Raw genomic sequence first — 26336 nt, 5'->3', positions numbered from 1 at the left:
TATGTATGTATGTATGTATGTATGTATGTATGTATGTATATGCGGAACAGCTCAAAATAATAATAATAATTAAAAAAAAAACCTTGATTATCCGTAGGACAAATATTGCAACAGAAATAACAGAAGGAAGGTAAAACATGTTCAAGTCCATCCAGGAATTCATCAGCACGCAGTGTGTCAACTGCCTAGGCCGTGGGGAAAAAAAGGGTGGGAGGGTAGTTGACCTCTGTGACTTTCATGAGCTCATTGAAGAAGTCCTGTCTTTCACTTCCAGACATAGTCACTGATCTGCCATGAGGGGCCTCTGGAGAACCGGGAAGAGGACAATCCCCCATTCCACCACCAGATGTTGAAAAGCCAATCCCTTGGGTCCTATCCTTTGGGGCTTTGACATTTCCAAGTGGGGAGAATTCACCCAGTGGTGAAATTCTTTTTTTTTTTACTACCAGTTCTGTGGGCGTGGCTCGGTGAGCATCGCAGGGGAAGGATACCGCAAAATCTCCATTCCCACCCCGCTCTGGGGTCAGCCAGAGACGGTATTTGAGGTTCTCCGAACTACTCAAAATTTCCGCTACTGGTTCTCCAGAACCTGCTGGATTTCACCCCTGAATTCACTGCTCCCTTGGCAGGCTGCACTTCCTCCGCAGAGAAACTCTGAAAATGGCTTCGTGGCTGTTAACTCTTGGGGGGATCTTGGTGTGTCCCTTGATCTTCTTGGTGCTTGAATCGGTGAAGAACCACAGGCGGATACAGCTCCGGCATCTGATACTTGTTGTGTTTGGAATACGGAGGGAGTCCCTCGTCGGGAACGAAGGATGGGTTCTCGTAGCTGGTCTGAGGCTTCTCTGCATCTTGGTCCGCGGCCAGACCTTCTTCGATGTAGCGGTATTTCTCCAAGGTCAAACTCACACTTGGCACCTTAGGGGGGCTTGACACCTTGTGCCTCCTCTTGGCCGTCAGCCGCCGATAGAAGAAGATGAGAGATAAGATGGTGACGTCCACGAGGAACTCAAACATCTCGACCACCGAGAGGACAGACGATCCAAACCAAAGACTCCACTGGCTTCCCATGTTGGACATCACCAGAGTCACCTAAACCCCACCAATAAAAAATATGAATCATACAGTTAGCGGCTTCGAATGTTGTCGTCTTGCTGGCATAAAGCAGGTAAATGAAAGAGGATTTCTCCCCCCCCCCCGCCCCGGCCAACTTACGTTATATTCTGGAGACTCATCCCAAGAGTAGTAATCTAATTGCTCATAGAAAATATTCACCTTGGCAATATCCTTGCTGAAATGGAGGGAAAGAAAATGTGAGCAAACCAAATTTCTCTAGCATAAAGTTTGTCCTTGAATCTGAGAGCCCTGATTAAAAACGGGAAAAAAATTGTAAGTCCCCCGAAGGAAAGTAATCTTATTCCTATCAGAAAACTCTGTCAAGGACCCAGGAGTAGTCATCTCAAACAATCTAAGCCCCAGATGTCACTGTAACTGCATTGCCAAAAAGGCATTGAGAATTGTCAACCTAATTTTGCGAACCTTCTTCTCTGTTGATATTGTACCGCTAACTAGGGCATACAAAACCTTTGCCAGACCAATCCTCGAATACAGCTCGTCTGCCTGGAATCCACACTGTATAACGGACATTAATACGATTGAGCGGGTCCAAAGGTATTTCACGAGAAGAGTCTTCCGCTCCTCTGCTGACCATAGAATCCCTTATGCCACCAGGCTCGAAATTGTGAGTTTGGACAACCTGGAACTACACCGCCTTCGGTCTGACCTAAGCGTAGTACACAAAATTGTCTGCTACAACATCCTACCTGTCAACGACTACTTCAGCTTCAACCACAATAACACACCGGCAAACAATAGATACAAACTCAAGGTAAACCGCTCCAAACTTGATTGCAGAAAAATACAACTTCAGCAACAGAGTGTTCAACGCCTGGAATGGTCTACCTGACTCCGTTGTTACATCCTCAAACCCCCACAGCTTCAGCCTTAAAGTGTCTACTGTGGACCTTACCCCATTCCTAAGAGGTCCGTAAAGCGGGCGTGCATAAGCGCACCAGCGTGCCTACCGTTTCTGTCTTACTGTCCCCATTTATTTGTACTTACTTCCTTTGCTCATGTCCATGTTTATACTGAATACATATTAGTTTGTACATGTTTGAAAAACTAAATAAATAAAAAAAAAAGCAGCAAACAAGCCACACACAAACTGCAAATCACGGGTAGGATTTCTCCAGCCAAGGGACAAGAAAATCCTGTAACTCACCTGTTCATTGTGGTGATGTTGTACCTGTGGTCTGCCTGCAGGGCTCTGTGAATCCATTTCTGAAAGAGAAATGCAGGGACTGAAATTAACATCCAAAAGGGAAGGCACGGGAAGGCACAAACCTGCACACTGAGATGGGGAGAACTGGCAGGAATAGGGAGTTCAGCCAAGAATTCGGATTGGTCTCAGAACGATGACTTGGGAAAGGTTGCCGATTCATTGTTCATTGTACTGACTGAGGCTTCCCAAAAGCCTGAAGCAAACTCCTTGTCCCAACAAAAAAACCTTTTATTAATTGACTGTGGATTCTGCTCCTTCACATCCAGCAAAGGGAGGATTTACGGTCACAGACCTTATCTGGCTTGGAGAGCTGCCAGGCTGATATTGGCAGAGCTTGGCAAAGAGTCTCGGAGAGTCACGAGTCCCTTGTGTGTCCAATCACACTTGGCCAATAAAGAATTCTATTCTATTCTATTCTATTCTATTCTATTCTATTCTATTCTATTCCTGATTCTTTATTCTGTTCTGTTCTGTTCTATTCTTATTCTTATTTCTGTGCTGTGCTGTGTTATCCTCTCCTCTCCTATCGGGAGCTGTTTAGCTCGAGGTGTGCCCTGTCTGTTCTCAGCCTTCCAAGATCAGGAGAAGCGTGGACAGCTTCCGAATCCTTCCAAGAACGGTGGGATAGAAGCAACTCTATAGGAGTACTTTTAATTGTTATGCTGTCCACTGTGAGTCATTACTACGTTTCCCCACATCCCCCCATTCCCAGTCTGTGCAAAAAAAAAGGAAAAAAAGCATGGCTTTACCTCGGATTTAGTTGATGGCCAGTTGGCATATCCCGCGGAGAGCTTATACCAAGTTTCCCTGCCAATGACATAGGAGTTGGCTGTTAATTACATACCAATCCCGCAAGCTTGCATTCATATCGGCCTCAAACATTTTTGCAATATTATCAAGGCCTTCCCAAAGATTTGGGACGGCTGTAATTCTGTAAGGTGATGAAAAATGAACTGGTTGCGTACAAATCTTTCTCAAACACCTGTATGTGGGGGGATATTTTTTTCCCTCCGGCAAGATTATCTTCTTTTTACATCACATCTGGAGCAACCAATACATTGATTTCTGAATTTCTTGTTTAATTGCTCATATATATTTTTTTGTCCTCCCACTGCATCACCTTCTTTAATGAGGATTTCCACCCCTCCCAGGTATCTTGCAAGATGGCACATTCACAGGATGTGGGGAAAGGTAGTAGTGTTGGTCAAGGCTCTGATTTCTGCTGGAAGCTAACAGAACATGTCACCACCCTATAAAAAGGGAGTTTGACTAGCTCAGGGGGTCCCCAACCTTTTGGACCTCAGGGACCACTAAGTACATAATTTTATATCCCGCGGACCACTAATATGATCTGCCTAATGACCAACTGGATGGGTATGGCTAGGTGGCCATGTGACTGGGTGGGCGTGGCCAACTTGATGTCTCTCACGTCAAGAGGCGCCTTGCCAGCCTCTACTCGCCATCCCTCGCCTGCCCGCCTGGGGCTCCTTAGGGCCCCAACAGGAAGCAGTGGCTGGAGCTAAGCAGCCCCCAGGAGAAAGAGTTGGCAAAACAGCTCGGTTCAAATTGGATCTAACCGAGCAGGAGGCTTAGCAGAAGCACCTCACTGAGGACTAGGAGCATAGGCTTTCCAAGCAGAGGAAAGACTTGCGGGAGGGCAAGGCCAGGTACCGGTGCCTGGAGGCTCAGCGGGCTGAGATGGTCAGCCAGTTCCAGGCCATGATGCAGTCCCACTGGAACCAGGCCCTCCGTCTCTTCTCCACCAGCGGCTCTTCCCTCCAGCCTTCGCCCAAAGCCCCCCACCAGGAGGCTGAAGGAGACCCCAAGTCAGAATTTCTGCCCCCTTCTGCCCCGCACAAAAAGACCCCGAAGGGGGAGACTCTCTGCAGCAACACAAGCGTTCGTTGCACGTATCTGTCCCAGGGGGCCGTAGTTTGAGGACCTCTGATTTAGTGCAATATTAAAAAATGCAAATAATTTTTCTGCGGACCCCCAAAATTTTCTCACGGACCACCAGTTGGTGACCGCCGGACTAGATGACCTGAAGGTCCCTTCCAACTCTGTTCATCTGTAATGTCCCTGAGGTGAAGAAAGGAGGCCCAGGGGAAGATTCAAGCCTGCAAACAGCTTATAGGTCTGCATGCACGCTTGGAGGATTTGAAGCATGGAAGAAGAGGAGATTTCACAAGACAGGGAACAGTAGAAAATGAGGGGAGGTAAACCTGCTATCGCTCCATCAACATGAACCTTCCCCTGCTACTCACTTGCACAGCTTGGGGCACTGCCTAAAGCAGATTAACTGGTGGTCGGTGAGCTCTTTGTACAGCAGATAGAAGCAGTGACCTGGGGGAAGAGAGGAAGGAGATCAATAGGAGGCAACCGCCACGGCTAAAGCTGTCACTTGAAAACTCAAAGAGCTGGAAGATCCCCAAAGGGGCTGAGCTGGGGCTCCGTGAAACCCGCGTTTCCTCTTTTCCAGATGAATACAGCTGGACTGTCGCTTCCTATTTACAGAGCGGCAGTGTCTGGCTTTCCCTTCCCGTTTCCAACTGAATAACTTTGGGCCAGGCTGTCCAAATGCTAAACACACGTGGGCGTCCTCCCCGAGACTTTGAAAGGACAGATTACGGAACTGTCCTCTAGCAGCTCTAAGAACGAAGCAAAGGTTACCGCAACGGCCCCTATTTTTCTCAAGAATTAAACCCACGTCGATTTCTCACTAAATGCATCAGCCCTTTGAGAAAGCCCAGACGAGGAACCAAAACTACGAGGACTAACACAACTTTTGTTGTAAGGTTGCAGCAATAGGATCTTGCAGGTCTTGAAGGAGGTCCCATCTCTGCTGTCTTTACGTTTCAGAGAACTAGGGGGAACGAGGCTTCCCAAGGGCCCAAAACAAACTCCTTGTCCCAAAAAAACAACAACCCCTTTTTATTAATTGATTGTGAATTCTGCTCATCCACATCCAGCAAAGTCTTTCGAGGGAGGATTTACAGTCACAGACCTAATCTGGCTTGGAGAGCTGCCATGATGATATCTGCAAAACTCTTAGCAAGGTGTCTCGGAGAGTCACGAACCAATTGAGCGAACTAATTGTTTCCTGCAAACTCCACTCTCCTTTTGCTCCTCTTTTATTCCCTCTGGGAGGGGCCATTCATCGTCCACCTGTGGCCTTGCTCCCAAGTCAACCCCTGTTCTTTAGCTCTTCCCTTCCTCTGGCAACTCTGCACATGCACACACTGGGAACAGGCTCCCGCTGTTCTTCTGCCTCACTGATGTCTGACTCTGAAGGCAGCTGATAGCTGTCAGACGGCTCTGGCCCCCTCTCTGCCTCCGACACAGAGCCCTCATCAGAGCCTTCCCCAGACTCCAGGACTGGCCCATGTTCCTCCCCAACCTCCTCACTGTCTGAGTCTGCTGCCAGCTCCACTGGCCATTGGCGGGCCACAACAGGTTCCTTCTGAGATGTTTCCTCCACCCCATTCCTTCTGTGGGCCGAGATATCTCTTGTCAAACCGTTGCTGCTGCTGCTGCTTTTCCTCCCGTCTCCCCCAAGGGTATTCTCACAGCCCATTACAGAACGGCAAAATAAAGAGGAATTTGTAGGGGAAGATGTCCTCCCTTGTCAAACTGTACTTTACTTTTGCAAAACAAAGGAGGGTATCGAAGCTCTTAAAATGTATAGCGTAAGAACTCATTTCAGCGTCAAATGGCACTGCCAAATCGAGATGGCACAAAGAAAAGGCGGCTCACAAGGGTGGCAGAGGCAATAATGTACTGTAGCCTAGAGTGGGGGAGGTTTGGCCATCCCCCCGCCCCCAAATCTGGCTAAAATACAGTGAAGCAAAGACATCAAACAAGCTTAGGGAGAAAGATGCAAAGGGAACCAACCAGATCCATTCCCTTATCCGTCTTGATTCCTTACCCCAGGCAGGATGTTTATTGTAGTTGCAATACTCGGCTCCAGAAGGTAAGGGGTAAAAATAATATCCACAGCCACAGTTCTTAACCATATGATGCTGGAAGCAGGAATGCAAACAGGCCTGCAAGAAGACGAGGTGAAATGGGAACGTTAGTGGGAGAGCAAAACGAGGGGTGAGTTTCTTTCATTGCGCTGAACTTGCAAGCTCAGATTCACTAGATTGCATGGGGAACATGAATTAAGAGGAGCAGTGAGGGCTAAATCTGAGCGGGGAACACAAATATGGTACTGCTCTGGGAGTGAGGAGGGAAAAGATCTGTTGACAAGAGGATAAGATGCTGTTCTGAGCGAGGCTTTCCGAGAGCACAAAGCAAACTCCTTGTCCCGACAAAAAAAACCTTTTATTAATTGACTGTGAATTCTGCTCCTTCATATCCAGTTAAGTCTTTCAAGGGAGGATTTACAGTCACAGACCTTATCTGGCTTGGAGAGCTGCCAGGCCAAAATCTGCAAAACTTGGCAAAGGAGCCTCGGAGAGTCACCAACCAATGAAGCGAACTAATGGTCTCCTGCAAACTCCACTCCCCTTTCGCTCCTCCCTTATTTCCTCTGGGAGGGGCCATTCATCGTCCACCTGTGGCCTTACTCCAAAGTTGACCCCTGTTCTTTAGCCGTTCCCTTCCTCTGGCAACTCTGCGCATGCGCACACTGGGAACAGGCTCCAGCTGTTCTTCTGCCTCACTGATGTCTGACTCTGAAGGCAGCTGATAACTGTCAGATGCCTCTGCCCCCCTCTCTGCCTCCAACACAGAGCCCTCAACAGAGCCTTCCCCAGACTCCAGGACTGGCCCATCTTCCTCCCCAACCTCCTCACTCTCCAAATCTGCTGGCAGGCCATGACAGATGCTAATTTCAGACTGGATTACAAGTAGCTTCAAAGCATTGGGAGGGTTAAGCCTGGATATTGTTTGAATGGGGCACACGTGTTAAATATATGCTGTGTATTTATACAGAGTAGTGATGGCTGCCAAGTGGGAAGACTTGAAAAAAGAGGGACTAGACAAATGAATGGATGAAAATCATAACAACTGTACGGCATTGGACACTGTAAACTGATCAATATCATTTCCTAACGAGTTTGGTGATTAAAAGAATGCAGCCACCTCTGGACTTTCCAAGAGAAAGTCTAGGAGCTTTGAACTTCTTTTCTCGGTGGTAACCTTGGCCAGGTTCAAGGGAGATGGGCCGGGATTCAAAGATGAGACACGAAGAGATAAATGAGGGACCGCACCCTCTTGGCTTTCTCCATACCTGCAGTGTATATGTGCTGTTGTAGACTAATTTGATGTTGACATCTTCCCCGTTATGGGTACATACGCTGTAATTCCCACCCAAGCGTGATACCTCATCCTATGCCATTGGGAGAGAGAAAAACAACAGTGTTTTATTGCAAAATCCATTGTCTCCAAACCCAGCTGGTAGTTGAAATACTTCCCCTAAGCATGTCTATTTGGGAATGTGCTTTGTTTGCTTGCCTTGGCTGGTTGTTTGGGAGAGTACATATAATCAATAGCAGAACTGGAAGGGACCTTGGAGGTCTTCTAGTCCAACCCCCTGCCTAGGCAGGAAACCCTATACCGTTTCAGACAAATGGCTATCCAACATCTTCTTAAAGACTTCCAGTGTTGGAACATTCACAACTTCTGGAGGCAACTTCTGTTCCACTGATTAATTGTTCTCACTGTCAGGAAATTTCTCCACAGTTCTAAGTTGCTTCTCTCCTTGATTAGTTTCCACCCATTACTTCTTGTCCTGCCCTCAGGTACTTTGGATAATAGCCCTCTTCTTTGGGGCAGCCCCTGAGATATTGGAAGACTGCTATCATGTCTCCCCTAGTCCTTCTTTTCCTTAAACTAGACCTACCCAGTTCCTGCAACCGTTCTTCATAGGTTTTAGTCTCCAGTCCCCTCATCATCTTTGTTGCTCTTAGGGGACCGTAGGCTAAAACATATGAAGAACGGTTGCAGGAACTGGGCATGGCTAGTCTAGTGAACAGAAGGACCAGGGGAGACAGGAGAGCAGTCTTCCAATATTTGAGGGTCTGCTACAGAGAGGAGGGGGACAATCTGTTTTCCAAAGCCCCTGAAGGCCAGAAATGCAGGAATAATGGATGGAAACTGAACCAGGAGAGTTTCAATCTGGAAATAGGGGAGAAATATTCTGACAGGGAGAACTGAAGGAACAGAAGTGGCCTTCAGAAGTTGTGGGAGCTTCATCACTGAAGACTTTCAAGAAAAGACTGGGCTGCCATTTGTCAGGAATTGTATAGGGTCTCCTGCTTGGGGAGGGGGGTTGGACTAGATGACCTACAAGGTACCTTCCAACTGTTAATCTGTACAGGTAGTCCTCAACTTACAGCCATTCGTTTTGGTGACCATTCGGAATTACAACAGCACTGAAAAAAAGTGTTGTTTTTTTCACACTTAACAACAGTTCAGACGATCAAAATTCAGACATTTGGCAACTGGCATGTAATTATGATGGCTGCAGTGTCCCAGGGTTATACGATCGCATTTTGAGACCTTCCGACAAGCAAAGTCAATGGGGAAGCCAGATTCCCTTAACAACCGTGTTACGAACTTAACAACTGGAGTGATTCACTTACACAACAAGGTCATAAAATGGGGCAAAACTCGCTTAACAGCTGTCTTGCTTAGCAACGGAAGCGAGGGGCTCCATTGTAGCCCTCGGTAGAGGACTACCTGTCAATCACCTGCCAGGCATCCTATAGACCAGGGGTCGGCAATCTTAAACTCTCACAGAGCCACAAAGGTCCTAACCGGAAGCCCCCCCCCCGTTCAATTCTGGAGCCGACCGGAAGTCCGGTTCCCCCCACCATAGAGTCTCCTCCTAGAGCGGTGTCCTTCTTCCTCCACCTGCCCTAACTGAAAGCCCTATCAATTCTGGAGCCCACCGGCGACAGGGAGCCGCAGCGGAGGGATGAAAGAGCCGCATGTTGCTGACCCCTGCTATAGACCTAAGGATCTCCCTGCCTTTGAAAGTCATCTTGGAGAAACCGGCAATCCCACCTGTTTGATTCCAATGGTACTTTTAGTCCCCGGCCTGACGTCAAAACCTTCGTGCTCCAAAAAGGGAGTTTGGTTGTGCCGGTGAATCATGACTTTCACACCCGCCGCGGTGGACAGCAGAGGGATGTGGTCTTTTTGCTCCACTTTGAGAATGAGGGACAGGCCTGTATTGGGAAGCAGGAGGTTGGGGAAGGAGAAACGGGAGGACTGTTTAAAATCGGGATTCGGCAGAGGAGGGCATGGTTTGTTTCTATATCGTGCTGGTGAGGAGGCTGGTAGAAACCGAACCTTCCCTGCACATGGCTTGCCTCGGATGTTGTGATTAGCAAGTGTGGGAGCAACACTGGCTGTGTGTGGGTTGTGTTTCGCTGGTGAATTATTCACGGTGACTCTGCAGCCTCCCGTGCGAATAGAGGAGGGTGTAATCTGCCTCGAGGAGGATGCGGTGGTGGAAGCGGCATGTGCTTCGATGTTCTCCTGTACACATCAAGGAAGTTCACAGATTTCAAATAGGTTAGGGATGTGAGGAAATGTCTGTTCACATTGAGTGTAACTTTAACATCATTTGTACCATCCACACGTTGACCTGGACTGAAAAGTTATTATTCTGCAATATTTTTTTTTTTCTGATCACTTCTATATCAAAAGGGCAGATCTCTTAACTTGAAGTGTGGGGGGGGGGGAGAAAAGAGAAAGGAGAGAAGGAAGGAAGAAGGTAGAGAAGGGAGGTTGGAAGAAGTAGTAGGGTTGTTGTAAAATAAGGTGGATGTACGGAGTGGCAGGAAAGCGACCCCGATTATATTTTTAATTTATATAAGTGAATTGTGATAAATGTTAAAGGATAACATATAAATATCAATAGCACTTATGAGAATGTATATTCGTGAATGTATATATGAGAAAGAAAAATAAAACTTTCTATTTAAAAAAAAAACCTTGATGTTTTGGCCTCCCTAAATTGTGAGGTTTTTTTTATTTTTGGCTCTTTGGTGGTGAACATTAGATTGTGCAAAAGAATCGTGTTCCCCCTTTTGCTCTTAATGTTTCCATTGTAGTTTCCCTGAAACTGCCTCTCTTATTAATATCGCTGGTGCTATATATACTGTGTTTCTTTCCCCAGAAATTTGCTTTTGACCCCTGAAATAAGCGCTTGGCCTTATTTTTGGGGAGGTCATATTATTTTTGAGGTGCAGGAGGCGGCGAGTGTGGTCACTTCATGGCAGCTGCTGTGTTGCAATATTTTCAGGAAAGGGCTTATCTTAGCGCATGCGCTCAAAAGCCCGATTGGGCTTATTATCCGGGGAGGTCTTATTTTGGGGGAAACAGGATAACAGGTACATCTTATATTGTTTTAAGCTCACTTAGTATGGTTTGCTCTACTTTATTGTTTTACTGCCTTTTTTAAAAAAAAAACAATATTCTTACCAGTTCTACCGGGCATTTTTTGTCAATCGGCAAAAATAATACAGCGATGGTGTGTTTTTTTTTTTCTCTAGGGCTTGTAAAAACAAAAGCTCTGAAAGGCTCAGGGGAGATTTCATGCGCGATCTGCACCGAGATGGAAAAATCTCTGTGACTTACCCTATCCTCTTTCTTCGGCTCTCCCTAGAGTAACTTGTTAGTTCTTAAAAACAGTGTTAGCGGCGTCTCACAAACTTGCTGTCTGCCTGTTTAAACACATCCTTATGGCTGCTATGCTTGGAGCAACCTGTACCTGGAATTATGATTCCCCAAATGGCTGCCCAGGTCTGTAAGCGCTGCTTTCATTCTATCCGTCTTCCCCTCCAGATTTTTTTTTCTCTCGTTGCCTAACACTTTCTCCGTTCTTTATCATTAAGGTGACATGAGGTCATGGGATTCTGCTTCTCCAGTTGCTCTTGCCTTGATTAAAACCAGTCTTCAGTTATACAGACACACGTTTCCTCAAAAATAAGACTGGGTCATAATATTTTTTGCTCCAAATGGACGCATTAGGGCTCATATTCCTATGAGGTCTTTTTTTCCATGGAAAGACGGTACTAAATGCGTCCATTTGGTTGACAACTGGGGCTTCCTTTTGGCTTATATTATGAGCATCCTGAAAAATCATGCTAGGACTCGTTTTCCAGTTGGGTCTTATTTTCCGGGAAACAGGTCTGTGTGTGTGTGTGTGTGTGTGTGTGTGTTTCCCAGAAAACACACACACAAAAAAACACACACCTGTTTCCCAGAAATAAGACCCAACTGGAAAATAAGCCCAAGCATGATTTTTCAGGATGCTCATAATGTGTCTGTGTGTATTTCTCAGAAAGGCGCGCGCACACACACACACACACAAACACACACACACAAACACACACACACACACACACAGTTTCCTCCAAAATAAGACCCAACTGGAAATTACTTTCTGCCAGTAAGTTGTGCATTATACTTGGATTAAAAAGAAAAGACCTAAAGATATTACTCTATTTCCCAGAAAATAAGACCTCCCCGGGTAATAATTGGGCTTTTGAGCGCATGCGCTAAAATAAGCCCTCTCCTGAAAATCAGCCCTTCCCTAAAATATTTAAACACATGCAAAGCTGGTCCCCGCCACTTCCGGGGGGGGGGAATGAGAAGATGCCCCACATGCACCTGCCATCCACGCGGAACGGCCTCACAGAAGCTGCTCCCGCAAATCCTAGCTCCCGCGCCTCTTCTCTTAGTGGCGGCCTCAAAAAGAGCAGCAGGCCCAGCAATGCTAGGGCTGGCAAGAGTGCGCCAGAGACAGAACTTCTGGACCTCTCTGGATCAGCTGATCTGCAGGCTGAGGTTAAGCCGCCTCCTGCACCTCAAAAATAATAAGACCCTCCCTGAAAATAAGGCCAAGCGCTTATTTCGGGGGGGGGGGGTTCTAAAGAAAATAAGACGCTGTCTTACTTTCGGGGAAACGCGGTACCTTGTTTTCCCCCAATGACCAATCACATCCTGTAAAAAAGGAAGCACAGCAACTCCCAGCCACTGGTATTTCAATCTAATTTTGCATGATTCGGATTAATCTGCTTATTTTGGGGGGATCTGTACATACCATAAACAATTCCTGGCTTGAAAGCTTTCCAGAACTTATCCGTTCCATTCTTGTTCAGGGTGAAGCAGCTCCCGTAGACGGGGTGGTGAAAATGTTCGTGATCGCTGTTGTGAAAAGACATCACAGAAGGAAAGGAGAATGAAAATAGGAGCCAAGAATAAATCTGAATTGATATATAGACACTTTTTGGGCATGGTGACTGATAACAGTAGACCAGTTTTCTCCCAATTGGGAAGGGTTTTATGTTTCATTTGCTCCAGTTGTAGTAAATGGGATAAACTAGAGTTCCTCGACTTTTGCAGCATGGCGGGATAGGAGGAGATGGTCCCACATGAGTGGCAGACAAGTTCACACATGCCCACCTCCATTGGCACAAGTACCCGCCACTCATGAATATGGAGCTATGCGGGCATGCTGGGCGCTTCTGCGGTCCAGTTCTGAATGGGCCACAACCAGGTACTGGGTCACGGCCTGGGGGTTTAGGTACCCCTGATATAAACAGTCTTTTTTCATAGAAGATGGTCTTACCCCATATATGCCCTGCAGCAATTCATAAGATGGGCTAGGAAAGCCACTGGCCTCATTGTACCGCTAACTAGGGCATACAAAACCTTTGCCAGACCAATCGTCGAATACAGCTTGTCTGCCTGGAATCCACACTGTATATCAGACATTAGTACGATTGAGTGGGTCCAGAGGTATTTCATGAGAAGAGTCCTCCGCTCCTCTGCTCACAACAGAATCCCTTCTGCCACCAGGTTTGAAATTTTGGGCTTGGGCAACCTGGAACTACGCCGCCTACGATCTGACCTAAGCGTAGTACTCAAAATTGTCTGCTACAACGCCCTACCTGTCAACGACGTCTTCAGCTTCAACCACAATAATAGAAGGGCAAACAATAGATATACACTCAAGGTAAACCGCTGCAAACTCGGTTGCAGAAAATACGACTTGGGCAACAGAGGGGTCAATGCCTGGAATGCTCTACCTGACTCCGTTGTTACATACTCAACCCCCCCCCCCCAAATTCAACCTTTAACTGTCTACCGTGGACCTCAACCCATTCCTAAGAGGTCCGTAAAGGGGGCATACATAAGCGCACCAGCGTGCCTAATATCCCTGTCCTATTGTCCCCATTTATTCGTACCCATTTCCCTTGTTCAAAACCATGTTCATACTTATATTCTGCTATCTTGTACATGTTTGACAAACCAGAAGAAGAAGAAGAAGAAGAAGAAGAAGAAGAAGAAGAAGAAGAAGAAGAAGAAGAAGAAGAAGAAGAAGAAGAAGAAGAAGAAGAAGAAGCAGCTCCAAAATCAAATGGTCAGCTAAATTGAGCCAACATGTCCCCATCCAGCACTTCAACTAATACACTGCAGTGTTTTCTCTAGGATGGCTTTTGAGAGATTAAAAAATATATATCTTTACAGCAGTATAATCCAATTTAATCTACATCTTGTGGAGACATTGTGTTATCCGTTATAATTACACCCGCTCGGTGGATTGAGTAAAGTTCAGATCTGGCAATTCGTTAGCATATCCAAGAGTTTGTGAATTTCTTTTGTCTGGATAAGCCTAAAACAAATGTTTGCTTAGGAGATATGGCAATGGCGTGGATACGGTGATAAGCGTGATGATTTTGCGTCTCGCAGTCTGTTCCCTTGTATCTCATTTCAAAACCGACTGGGCAGAGGTTGACCTTTCGTACTTGGGCTCCACCAAAAGGAGAAAAGGAAAAAAGAAAACCTAGGAAAGGTGATGCTATATACATACAGACATGATGATGAGGCAGGATAAAAAAAAATGGTGAAGGGCCACATGTCAGTACCGAGGTAAAAAGAAGCCACCCCCTGCAGGCTATTTAAGCCAAGTGTAATCAGAGAGCTGGCAGAAAGTGAAGGGGTTTTCTGAAAATTCAAATGTTGATAGGCAAAAAAGTCTTAGGTTGATAATAGGCCAGTTAGGATCGTTTGCGTCATCCAATCGTGCCTTCTGAAGTTGAGAGGGATTAGATGCCCTTAATCTAAACTAGGAGTACTCATCTCAAAGAGCTCACTGTAACTACATTACCAAAAGGGCATTAAGAGTTGTGAACCTAATTTTGCGAAGCTTCTTCTCTGTTGATATTGTACCGCTAACTAGGGCATACAAAACCTTTGCCAGACCAATCCTCGAATACAGCTCGTCTGCCTGGAATCCACACTGTTTATCGGACATTAATACGATTGAGCAGGTCCAAAGGTATTTCACGAGAAGAGTCCTCCGCTCCTCTGCTCACAATAAAATCCCTTATGCCACCAGGTTTGAAATTTTGGGCTGGGAACTACGCCGCCTACGGTCTGATCTAAGTGTAGTACACAAAATTGTCTGCTACAACGCCCTACCTGTCAACGACGACTTAGGTTTCACTGCAATAATACTCGGGCGAACAATGGATACAAACTCAAGGTAAGCCGCTCCAAACTTGATTGCAGAAAATACGACTTCAGCAACAGAGTGGTCAACGCCTGGAATGCCCTACCTGACTCCGTTGTTACATCCTCAAAACCCCACAGCTTCAGCCTTAAAGTGTCTACCGTGGACCCATTCCTAAGAGGTCCGTAAAGGGGCATGCATAAGCGCACCAGCATTCCTACTGTCCCCATTTATTTGTACTGATTTCCCTTGTTCATGTCCATGTTTATACTTATACCTGTTATCTTGTACATGTTTGACAAACTAAATAAAATAAAATAAAAAATCTGGAAGACTTAGAGCTAGCTAGAGGTTTGGTCAAAATCTTGCAGATATCGCATATATTTCAAGATTTGTGGACGGAATGGAAAAGTCTTGGGTGCAATCCCAGGGGAAACTTTAAACGAAACAAACGATTAGCAAACTTTTTTTTTTATTTGCCACACTTCATGTGCAAATTTATCTAAATCGAGACACCCCCCCCCCCAATCTTGGCAACTTTAAGACACATGGACTTCAACTCCCAGAATCCTCCGGGCGGCCCTCTGAGGAATGGGCTAGATCAGAATTGGCTGCAGTTTTCTGGGTTGAAGTAGGCCGCAGGTGGGCTCTGAGCAGGGGTGGGTTCCTGCCAGTTCTAACCTCTTCTATAGAAGAGGTTCCACAAATCTACAGTGCCATTTAGAACCGGTTCCAGCTCCCTCCCCCCACCCATCCGCACATCAAGATGAAGAGAGAGAGGAGGCATTCTGGGAGTTGAAGTCCACAAGTCTTAAAACTGTCAAGTTTGAACATCCCTGGGTTTTTTTTTTTCTAAAGGGTTAAGGGTGCAAGGGTCTTGTAACTTGACAGCTTTAAGACTTGTGTGATTCAAATGCCAGAGTTTCTGAGCCAACATTTTGGTTGTTAAGCAAGAGCGTTGTTAAGGGACTTTCACCACATTTTACAAGTTGGCCACGCCCACCCAGTCACATGGCTGGCAAGCCACTCCCACTCGGTCACATGGCAGCAAGCCACTTCCACAAAGCAGGCCACACCTACAGAAGAGATTTAAATTTTTTTTGAAACCTACCACTGGCTCTGAGGGACATGATGGTGTTGGGCTACATTGCAAGGAGAAACCGGGTGGAGTGAGGAGAAAGATAAAAACTTGGATTGCATCAATGCCTACTTCTGAATTACAATGGACATGCTGTTCACCTGATTGTTATCCAAGCATGCGGCTGAGCATTTCCCCTTTCTGACAGGTTAAACATTAAAATCTCCCCTTTCTGACGGATTAAACATCTATAGATATGGGTACCTATAGATATCTCAAATAAATAGAGAAACCTATCATCTATTTGTACAATCCGACTCGCTTTGGGCTGGGTAGGCTTCGCAATACGGCAAAACAAAACAAAACAAAAAGGGTTAGCAAAGGTGCAAAATTGTACCTTTTGCCTTTCTTTCTTCTCCAGGTGAGTTGCAAAGCCTCTCTGCAATGTCCCCAGGAGAATGTTCGGGGCAAGTGTCAGGAGAGGTTATTTAACCAGCCGTGGGCAGGTGTGCAATGGTTTTTATCAGATTGTTCTCAACCCAACAAGCCATTGCGTTGGAATGGAAAAGCTAAGGTGAGCGTTGGGCGGCGCTCGGAATAGCTTCAGCCTCTCGAGAGATATAGGAAACGGAGGGAGTTTTGGAGCAAAGACGTCTCCCCTTCAGTGCCCTGGATTTCTCCCACCACACATACACACCCCAAGGAGAAAGCGATCAACGCACAAGTCATCAGAAATGACTTGGTCCCTGTGAAATTGGGGGTTTAAATAAGTGGGGTGGCGCTTGACAGATGGGGTTAGAAAGGAAGACATAAAGAGACCCTGTGTTGTGGCCTGACAGCGGCCAGTGGAGCCGGCAGCAGATTCGGACAGTGAGGAGGTTGGGGAGGAAGATGGGCCAGTCCTGGAGTCTAGGGAAGGCTCGGATGAGGGCTCTACGTCGGAGGCAGAGAGGGGACCAAAATTTGGGCTTTGGGTTTTAAATGTTGGAAAAGATAATAAATACTGTAGGAAGTTATCGCTCAGCCCTCTCCCAGAAAAATGAAATATGCTAGGAAATATTGAAAAGGCAGAATATTATATTTCCCTGGATGTGAAAAGGGAGAAACATGTTTTAAAGACAGAGTAGCTCCCTGCAGCTTCCTGCCCCCACCCCCTTTGTCAATGGGCCATTAAGATGCCCAAGGCATTCCCTTTACATAATAAAGAGTTCTCCCCTTCAGCTCCAGGGGGATGGGATTAAGGCATGATTAGCCTTTACCCAACTCCCCACGTGGCATCTGAGAACTCAACCAAACCTGGATTCAGAACACGGCCTAGAGAGTTGCCCCTGCATGGCTCCATGGGAGTCTGAAAACCAATCAGAAGACGAGCTCAAGATCAAAGGCCAGAGAGGGCATAAAATCAGGGTCTTTCAGCATCTCAGCCCTTTTTTCCTTCTCTTCTTCTCCACCCAACATTGAAGCGTGTGATCTATTTTCTATTCAGGAGCTCAAGCCATGTGGTCCTGTCCACCATTAAACCCTCTTTCCAAGCAGCCTCCATGTTTCCAGTGTCTTTTTTCCCCACTTGAAGGACATTTCTTTCAACAATTATATTTTACAAAAAAACAAACAGTTGAATAGGGAAAGCAATTCCATATTGGGGAGGTGGGAATCCTCCCCTCCCCACCATCCTCCATCGCAGACGAAGATGTCAATTACCTTGTCCGGCATGGCTCCCCATCATATTGGCAAGAATAGATCAAGTTTTTGATGTGATCTTCATTTTGGGACATTTTGATGATGGACGGGATCTGTGACATGATATTCATGTAGTGGAAACGGTACCACTCTTGGACAGCGTCCACTCCAGAAATGTACACCTTGTTGTAACAATTTCCACCTGTTGTGTTGCACTTCGGAGCAGAAAAAAAAGGGGAAAAAAAGGGGGAGGATAAATAGGCCGAGATTCTAAGAAACTGTAATACGGGATAATCTTTGACTTACGGCCGCAACTGAACTCCGCCTTTCTGTTGCTAAGTGGGTTTTGCCCCATTTTACGACCTTTCTGGACATAGTTGTTCAGTGAAAGACTGCCGCCGTTAAGTTAGTAACACGGTTGTTAAGTGAATCCGGCTTCCCCCCCCCTTCCTGGATTTTGTCTGTCAGAAGGTTGTAAAAGGGGATGTCGTGACCCTGGGACACTGCAGCTGTCGTAAATATGAGTCAGTTGCCAAGGGGCTGAATTTTGATCACATGGCCACGGGGATGCTGCAAGGTCAGCAGTCGTGAGTCACTTCGTTCAGCGTTGTTGTAACTTTGAAACGGTCACTAAACAAACTGCCATAAGTTGAGGACTACCAGTAGAAGGTTTTGATAGATGCTACTGCTTTCTTGGACACTGCTTCCTACACTAGAGAGCCACAAATGGGACACAAGGGGCATTTGCCCTGTGATTAGTGGATTATTTGACCCTCTGAACTTCTATCTCTCTGGTCTAGCTTTTCTCCTATAGTAAATATTAGTATTGTTTTATTATTATTATACTATAATTTTCCTCTTTTTAAATGACTTCTCTTGGTGCAAGTACAAGGCAGCGATGTTAACACTGCTGCCACTAATGCGATGTTAAAATTAGACGTACATGGTAAAAGTAAAGGTTCCCCTCGCACATACATGCTAGTCGTTCCTGACTCTAGGGGGCGGTGCTCATCTCTTGTTTCAAAGCCGAAGAGCCAGCGCTGTCCAAAGATGCCTCCGTGGTCATGTGGCCGGCATGACTCAACTCCCAAAGGGGCACGGAACGCTGTTCCCTTCCCACCAAAGGTGGTCCCTATTTTTCTACTTGCATTTTTTACCTGCTTTCGAACTGCTAGGTTGGCAGAAGCTGGGACAAGTCACGGGTGCTCACTCCATTATGCGGCGCTAGGGATTTGAACGGCCGAACGGCCGACTTTTCTGATCGACAAGCTCGGCGTCTTAAGCCACTGAGTCACCGCGTCTCTGTTATGGACCACAAAGCCACCCATAAATCTTGAATCCGGACGTCAAGAGACTACGGGATCTTCTCACTGAGCTGGTATCTCATGAGTTATTCCATGGAAGTTCTGAGCAATACGCTTCTTGCCTTCCTTAAGCTATCCTTAATTGCTGGGTTTGTTGCTGGGGTTTAACAATAACACATGCCTTAAGCCCTTGATTATTATTTATTTTACAGGTACAAAAGAAGGGAGGCGGTTGTGGGAGAGGCAAAAACTGTGCTGGGGGAAGAAGTGCCTAGCGCTGGACTGAGTCAAGGTGTTTTTTTTTTAAAAAAAAAAGCTCCCATCATCATGATAATTCCACACTAGTAAAAGCTTGCCTCACTTCCTGCAGATTGGATGGTCTGGGCTTTCTATCACTCCCAACCCAGGGAGTAAAATCCTCCCAGTTCGGCTGAACCAATAGAGACGATTGTCGTCGTTTCTGCGAATTGATAGTTTTTAAAAAAAAGGCTTCCGAGGATCGCGCGGATCAGCCGTTTTTCACTTTTTAAAGCATTTTTTTCCCTTGCCGGTTCAGGCGAATATTCAGGAAAAATATGCTTTATAAAGCCGGGGGGGGGGGGGACTTCTGACGATTGCGCGGCTCACAGCTGATCATCGGAAGCTTTTTTTTCCTTTCACTTTTTAAAGCACTTTTTCCCTGCCGGTTTGGGGAAATAGGTAGGAAATAAAATGCTTTAAAAAGTGGGGGGGGGGAGGGGAAGCTTCCGACAATCACACAGGATCAGCTGCGAGTGGCGCGATCGTGGGAACCTTTCCCCCCTCCCCTTTTTAAAACATTTTTTTTCCGCTTTAAAAAGCGAAAAAAGAGTTGGCCACGTCCACCCAGTCACATGACCCCCGCCACCAAGCCACGCCTACAGAACCAGTGCCAAAAAAAAAAAATACACTTCACCACTGCTCCCAGTAGAAGCTCTTACCCAACTGGGAGTTATCAATTTGTGACTAAAAGTTATCTAATCAGGGAATTAAGAAAGTTAAGGAAGATAGCAAGGTTACTAGGCAAAAGTTCTTTCTCTTTTCCAGATCAATGCACCGGGAACCCTGACTTAACGACCGTTCATTTAATGACCATTCAAAGTTACAACGGCGTTCAAAAAAATGCAACCTATGGCCATTTTTTTCGACCTTTGCAGCATCTCCACGATGACATGATCAAAATTAAGACGCAGCTGCCTCATTTTTACAACGGTCGCAGTGCCCCCAAGGTCACAAGATTCCTCTTTGGCGACCTTCTGAACAAGCAAAGCCAACGGGGAAGCCGGATTCATTTAACAACCGGGTTGCTAACTTACAATACAATACAATACAATACAATACAATACAATACAATACAATACAATACAATAATACAATAATACAATAATACAATAATACAATAATACAATACAATAGTAGAGTTGGAAGGGACCTTGGAGGTCTTCTAGTCCAACCCCCTGCCTAGGCTTATCGACTGCCGTGATTCAGTTGACAACGGTGGCAAGAACGGTCGTAAAAGGGGGCAAAACCCAGTTCACAAATGTCTCCCTCAATGAAAGAAACTTTGGGCTCAATTGTGGTCGTAAGCCAAGGACTGCCTGTACGTTCTCATCAGGGGTGGGTTGCGACCGGCATTACGGCAGGCAAAACAATGTGTGTGCATTTACACCTAAAGAGGGCAGAACGTTAGAAAAGGGGGGTGGGAAATTACACTTCTGCAATGGAGATTGTTCTGCGCATTCGTAGAACCAAAAATCAAGATGGCACCGCCGAGAATAGAACCGGTTCGAGTGCGTGGGTGGCCGAGTTAGTACCTACTCGGCTGAACCTGTCTGATCCGGGAGGAACCCACCTCTGGTTCTCATTTATCTTTTATTCAGAGGATGGTTTTTTTTAAAAAAAAAAATGTCTACATGGAGAATCCTTCAAATTCTAAATTTGATGCCAGTGGTCCATAAAGGAAGGTGTTACAATGGAGGGCGGGGAGGGGAGAGGAGCTGTTCCACTTACCAGCCGGAACCCAACTTTGCCGTCCATCTTCACTAGGGCGATGTTACGATCCAGATGGAAGGTGGAGCCATTGACCTGGCCGGGATTCTCTTCCGAAAAGTCGATGCTGATGTCTTCCTTAGTGTTCTTAGGAATGTGGAAGCCATATAAATTGAATAAGGTTTCCCTCGCCAGATTATCCAGTTTAGCGATATCTTGATTGACTGGGCTGATCCTGGGAAGATGGGCAGACGTGACAAAAGGATTATAAAAGCCAGGGGAAAATTTTCCGAGATCTTGTTTGGGAGGAAATAGGATCCTATTCCCTAAACACTAGAGTATGCTGGGTTATGCTAATTATCCCATTAATTACGTTTGATTAATCTCCAGGAACCTTTGCACTCAACAGTCAACAGTTCGGCTGTCTATAGCCATGACGTTGGCCTAATTACTCTCTGATCCCTCATTGGCTACGACACCCATATAAATCATTTGATTCTTTATTCATCCAATTTGTAAGCTGTTTCTGTTCTCCCAGGGACGATAAGAGGCAAACAATATCGTGTTTCCCCAAAAATAAGACCCTGTCTTATATTAGGGTTAGGGTTAGTTCTCCCAAGGACGATAAGAGGCAAACAATATCATGTTTCCCCAAAAATAAGACCCTCTCTTATATTAGGGTTAGCGTTAGGGTTAGAGTTAGGGTTAGTTCTCCCAGGGATGATAAGAAGTGAACAATACTATGTTCCCCCGAAAATAAGACCCTGTCTTATATTAGGGTTAGGGTTAGTTCTCCCAAGGACGATAAGAGGTGAACAATACTGTGTTTTCCCAAAAATAAGACCCTGTCTTATATTAGGGTTAGGGTTAGTTTTCCCAGGGATGATAAGAAGTGAACAATACTATGTTTCCCTGAAAATAAGACCCTGTCTTATATTAGGGTTAGGGTTAGTTCTCCCAGGGACGATAAGAGGTGAACAATACTGTGTTTTCCCAAAAATAAGACCCTGTCTTATATTAGGGTTAGGGTTAGTTCTCCCAGGGACGATAAGAGGTGAACAATACTGTGTTTTCCCAAAAATAAGACCCTGTCTTATATTAGGGTTAGGGTTAGTTCTCCCAAGGACGATAAGAGGTGAACAATACTGTGTTTTCCCAAAAATAAGACCCTATCTTATATTAGGGCTAGGGTTAGTTTTCCCAGGGATGATAAGAAGTGAACAATACTATGTTTCCCTGAAAATAAGACCCTGTCTTATATTAGGGTTAGGGTTAGTTCTCCCAGGGACGATAAGAGGTGAACAATACTGTGTTTTCCCAAAAATAAGACCCTGTCTTATATTAGGGTTAGGGTTAGTTTTCCCAGGGATGATAAGAAGTGAACAATACTATGTTTCCCTGAAAATAAGACCCTGTCTTATATTAGGGTTAGGGTTAGTTCTCCCAGGGACGATAAGAGGTGAACAATACTGTGTTTTCCCAAAAATAAGACCCTGTCTTATATTAGGGTTAGGGTTAGTTCTCCCAGGGACGATAAGAGGTGAACAATATTGTGTTTTCCCAAAAATAAGACCCTGTCTTATATTAGGGTTAGGGTTAGTTCTCCCAAGGACGATAAGAGGTGAACAATACTGTGTTTTCCCAAAAATAAGACCCTATCTTATATTAGGGTTAGGGTTAGTTTTCCCAGGGATGATAAGAAGTGAACAATACTATGTTTCCCTGAAAATAAGACCCTGTCTTATATTAGGGTTAGGGTTAGTTCTCCCAGGGACGATAAGAGGTGAACAATACTGTGTTTTCCCAAAAATAAGACCCTGTCTTATATTAGGGTTAGGGTTAGTTTTCCCAGGGATGATAAGAAGTGAACAATACTATGTTTCCCTGAAAATAAGACCCTGTCTTATATTAGGGTTAGGGTTAGTTCTCCCAAGGACGATAAGAGGTGAACAATACTGTGTTTTCCCAAAAATAAGACCCTATCTTATATTAGGGTTAGGGTTAGTTCTCCCAGGGATGATAAGAGGTGAACAATACTGTGTTTTCCCAAAAATAAGACCCTGTCTTATATTAGGGTTAGGGTTAGTTCTCCCAAGGACGATAAGAGGTGAACAATACTGTGTTTTCCCAAAAATAAGACCCTATCTTATATTAGGGTTAGGGTTAGTTCTCCCAGGGATGATAAGAAGCGAACAATACCATGTTTCTCTGAAAATAAGACCCTGTGTCAGCCTGTCATGCCCCCAAACTGGTTCAATCGGTGGCGGCGCCATCTTGATTTTTGCTTCTGAGCAGAACAATCTTCATTGCAAAAATGTAAATCCCCCCCCCCCCACTTTTCTAACATTCTGCGCATGCTGCAAATTTTTCCGTGCACCAAATCGGCAATAATGCCGGTAGCGAGCCACCCCTGGCACTGCCCTCTAGAGTGGGGAACGACTAGCACATATGTGCGAGGGGGGAACCTTTACTTTTACCTTGAAAGAATAATATCCTTGGAACAATTATAACCATTAAGATGGTATAAGGAGCTTTTGCGGAGTAAGGGAAACAAAAGTCAGAAGGGGGGGGAAACTTACCTATAAGGGTTCAAACTGCAAAGAGTGATGGCGGGGAACATCTTCGGTTCTGAATGAACCGACATTGACATGACGACTGGGTAGGCCCAGTACTGGTTGAAGATGAGTGCAAACTGCCAGTAGAGCATAGCAAAGCTGGATAGGAAGAGCAGCGCCCAGAATGCTGTTTTCATCCTATTACTGTCCGAGCACACCAAGCGAATGGTGCCATGGATTGTGGTGTTTAAGCAGAAGAATTCGAAGAGGTCCCTGAAAGAGCTGTAGAATTCAATCAGGGCAGCGTCCTCCTCCTTGGTTGCGTCCTCCGTTTCTTTCGGCAAAACCTCCCCCATTCTGTCCATCTGGAACAGACGTTTGGGATTAGGAATTAGGGCAACCCAGAGGATAAAATACCAGAGTCAGGCCCTTTTCAGGGCTTTATAATCCATCACTCCTCCTCTTTTTCTCCCCCCCCCTCCCGCTTTCCTCTCCAAGTTTGAGAATTCCCGAGCAGCGTGATTAATCCATTCTACTTTGATGCCTGTCATAATTCCTCGTTCTTACAAACCTTAAATAGGTCTCCAGATCCAATAATTGTCCAAGAAAAGGAGGGAGGAATTTAAATCACAGGATACAACTTTCAGAAGTATCGTTCTATTTCCCAGATTTCAACACGGGCTGGTTACATGTGTCAGTCCCAGTTACGAATGAATGGCAGCGTTCCATGAGTGGGTGGGCTGGGTAGATTTTTATTTTATTTTTATTTTGAAAGACTTGTCTAGTCTACAAAGGGAATATAGCAGGCAGTCTGGAGAGAACAGCTGTTTCTTCACTCTGGGATCCAATGCTAAAATCTGATGAGGCAACATTGGTTTTTTTTTTAATTATCATTTTAATACAGCTTTTTTTTTTTTAGGCAGTAACAGCTGAACTACAAAGATGAGACATCTATTTCGGAGGAGTCCTTACAACAACTAAAAAAAAAACAGAACAAAGTCTTTATAAGATACTGCTCTCTGCTGGTTGCAATCAAAGAAAGCCGAATACGTACCAGATGCTAGAATGGGCAGAATGAGGAACAATATTCATGTACATATTTTCAAGGCTTTCCACAAAAAATGTTTCACGTCAGGACAAATTTTGAAGTTTCAGACTTGTAGGACAAAAGATTTTCAAGGGATTGTTCTAAAAATCCTCCCTCTCTGTGGGCATGTATGCTGTTGCCCAGCCCAGTTCCATTGTATTTCTTCCAGAGGAGGGAGAGAGAGAGAGGGAGGGGAAGAGAGAGAGAGAGAGAAAGAGAGAGGGAGGGAGGGAGGGAAAGAGAGAGAAAAAGAGAGAGGGAGAAAGAAAGAGGTGGAGGGAAAGAGAGGGAGAAAGAGAGGGAGAAAGAGAGAGTGGGAGAAAGAAAGAGATGGAGGGAAAGAAAGGGAGAAAGAGAGAGGGAGAAAGAGAGAGAGAAAGAGAGAAAGAAAGAGGGAGGGAGGGAGGGAAAGAGAGAGAGAAAGAGAGAGGGAGAAAGAGAAAGAGAGAGGGAGGGAGGGAAAGAAAGAAAGAGAGAAAGAGAGAGGGAGAAAGAAAGAGATGCAGGGAAAGAGAGGGGGAAGGAGAGAGGGAGAAAGAAAGAGAGGGAGGGAAAGAGGGAGGGAGAAAGAAAGATGGAAGGAAAGAGAGAGAGAGAGAAAGAGCGAGGGAGAAAGAGAGAGAGAAAGAGAAAGAAAGAGGGAGGGAAAGAGAGAGAGAAAGAGAGAGGGAGAAAGAAAGAGATGGAGGGAAAGAGAGATAAAGAGAGAATGAAAGAGAGAGGAAGGGAAAGAGAGAGAGAATAAGAGAGGGAGAAGAAAGAGAGAGGGAGGGAAAGAGAGAAATGATATTACAAAAGTTTTTCCTTTTTATTGTTGCTAAACGTAATATTTCAAAAGCAGGGGGAAAATGAAGGGGCACAAAGGTGCATTTATCACGCTTTTCTTAGAACAGTCAGCTGAACTCTGCCTTGTTTATCATTATTTTAGGTAGTAAAACCTCATTATTCAGGTTAAATTGCCATGTTGACACTTTGCAATAAGTAAGTGGGTTTTGGGTTGCCGTTTGGGCCCTCGGTCTCTAAAAGGTTTGCCATTATTGCTATGAGGACAAGAACAGGAGAAGCATCTGCCTTTTACAGATGTGTCTGTAAGGAAATGCATTTTTGGATGTGGTTTTGCAGAAACGTCTATATCTGGATGGCAGTTACTAAATTCATCCCGTTTCCATTTGCAGTTATCATTCTTTCTATGCTGACAGCCAGCAAAGCAAAACTGAAGGGAAAAAAAGAAGCTTTTTTTTCTTGGTTTCGTGAGTGAGCAGAAATACAATTCCTTGCAGAGAAAATCACTGCAATAAAATAATCAGTCACTATATTTGTCTTGGGTGTGTGTGTGAGCAATATACCCAAGAATTGTGTGTGTGTGTTTGTAAGAGTCCTGGAACGTAATTTTGAACAGCAGAGAAGTTACTTGAATTCGCACCAAGTTGGCATCCTAATTCCAAACTCGGATTTCACTATGGTTCTCCTTTCGGGCAGTGGTAAAATTAAAAAAAAAAAAAGTACTACCGATTCTCTGGGCGTGGCTTGGTGGGCGCGGCAGGGGAAGGATAGTGCAAAATCCCCATTCCCTCCCCACTCCAGGGGAAGGATACCGGAAAATCCCCATTCCCTCCCCATTCCAGGGGAAGGATACTGCAAAATCCCCATTCCACCCCACTTCAGAGGAAGGATAGTGCAAAATCCCAATTCCCTCCCCACTTCAGAGGAAGGATAGTGCAAAATCCCAATTCCCTCCCCACTCCAGGGGAAGGATACTGCAAAATCCCCATTCCCTCCCCACTCCAGGGGAAGGATACTGCAAAATCC

The 26336-nt window shown here is 45.4% G+C and overlaps 1 protein-coding gene across 1 annotated transcript; it reads right to left on the bottom strand.

The window, feature by feature from the left end:
* Window positions 1-674: 674 nt before the first annotated feature.
* Window positions 675-23796, bottom strand: SCNN1D (sodium channel epithelial 1 subunit delta; the record flags this gene model as incomplete). Its single annotated transcript, XM_081956267.1, has 12 exons — window positions 675-1092; window positions 1216-1291; window positions 2282-2340; window positions 3091-3148; window positions 4606-4684; window positions 6267-6384; window positions 7575-7673; window positions 9353-9516; window positions 12402-12505; window positions 17596-17789; window positions 20907-21120; window positions 23465-23796. 12 exons carry the CDS (start codon window positions 23794-23796, stop codon window positions 676-678), a joined length of 1914 nt encoding a protein of 637 aa, XP_081812393.1. The 3' UTR covers window position 675.
* Between the last annotated feature and the right edge of the window lie 2540 nt (window positions 23797-26336).

Source organism: Natrix helvetica (genome assembly GCF_964273705.1).
Source record: "Natrix helvetica genome assembly, chromosome: 5".
Classification (NCBI taxonomy): Eukaryota; Metazoa; Chordata; class Lepidosauria; order Squamata; family Natricidae; genus Natrix; species Natrix helvetica.
Note: the sequence above shows the minus strand (reverse complement) of the source record. Positions and strands in the feature narration are given on the sequence as shown.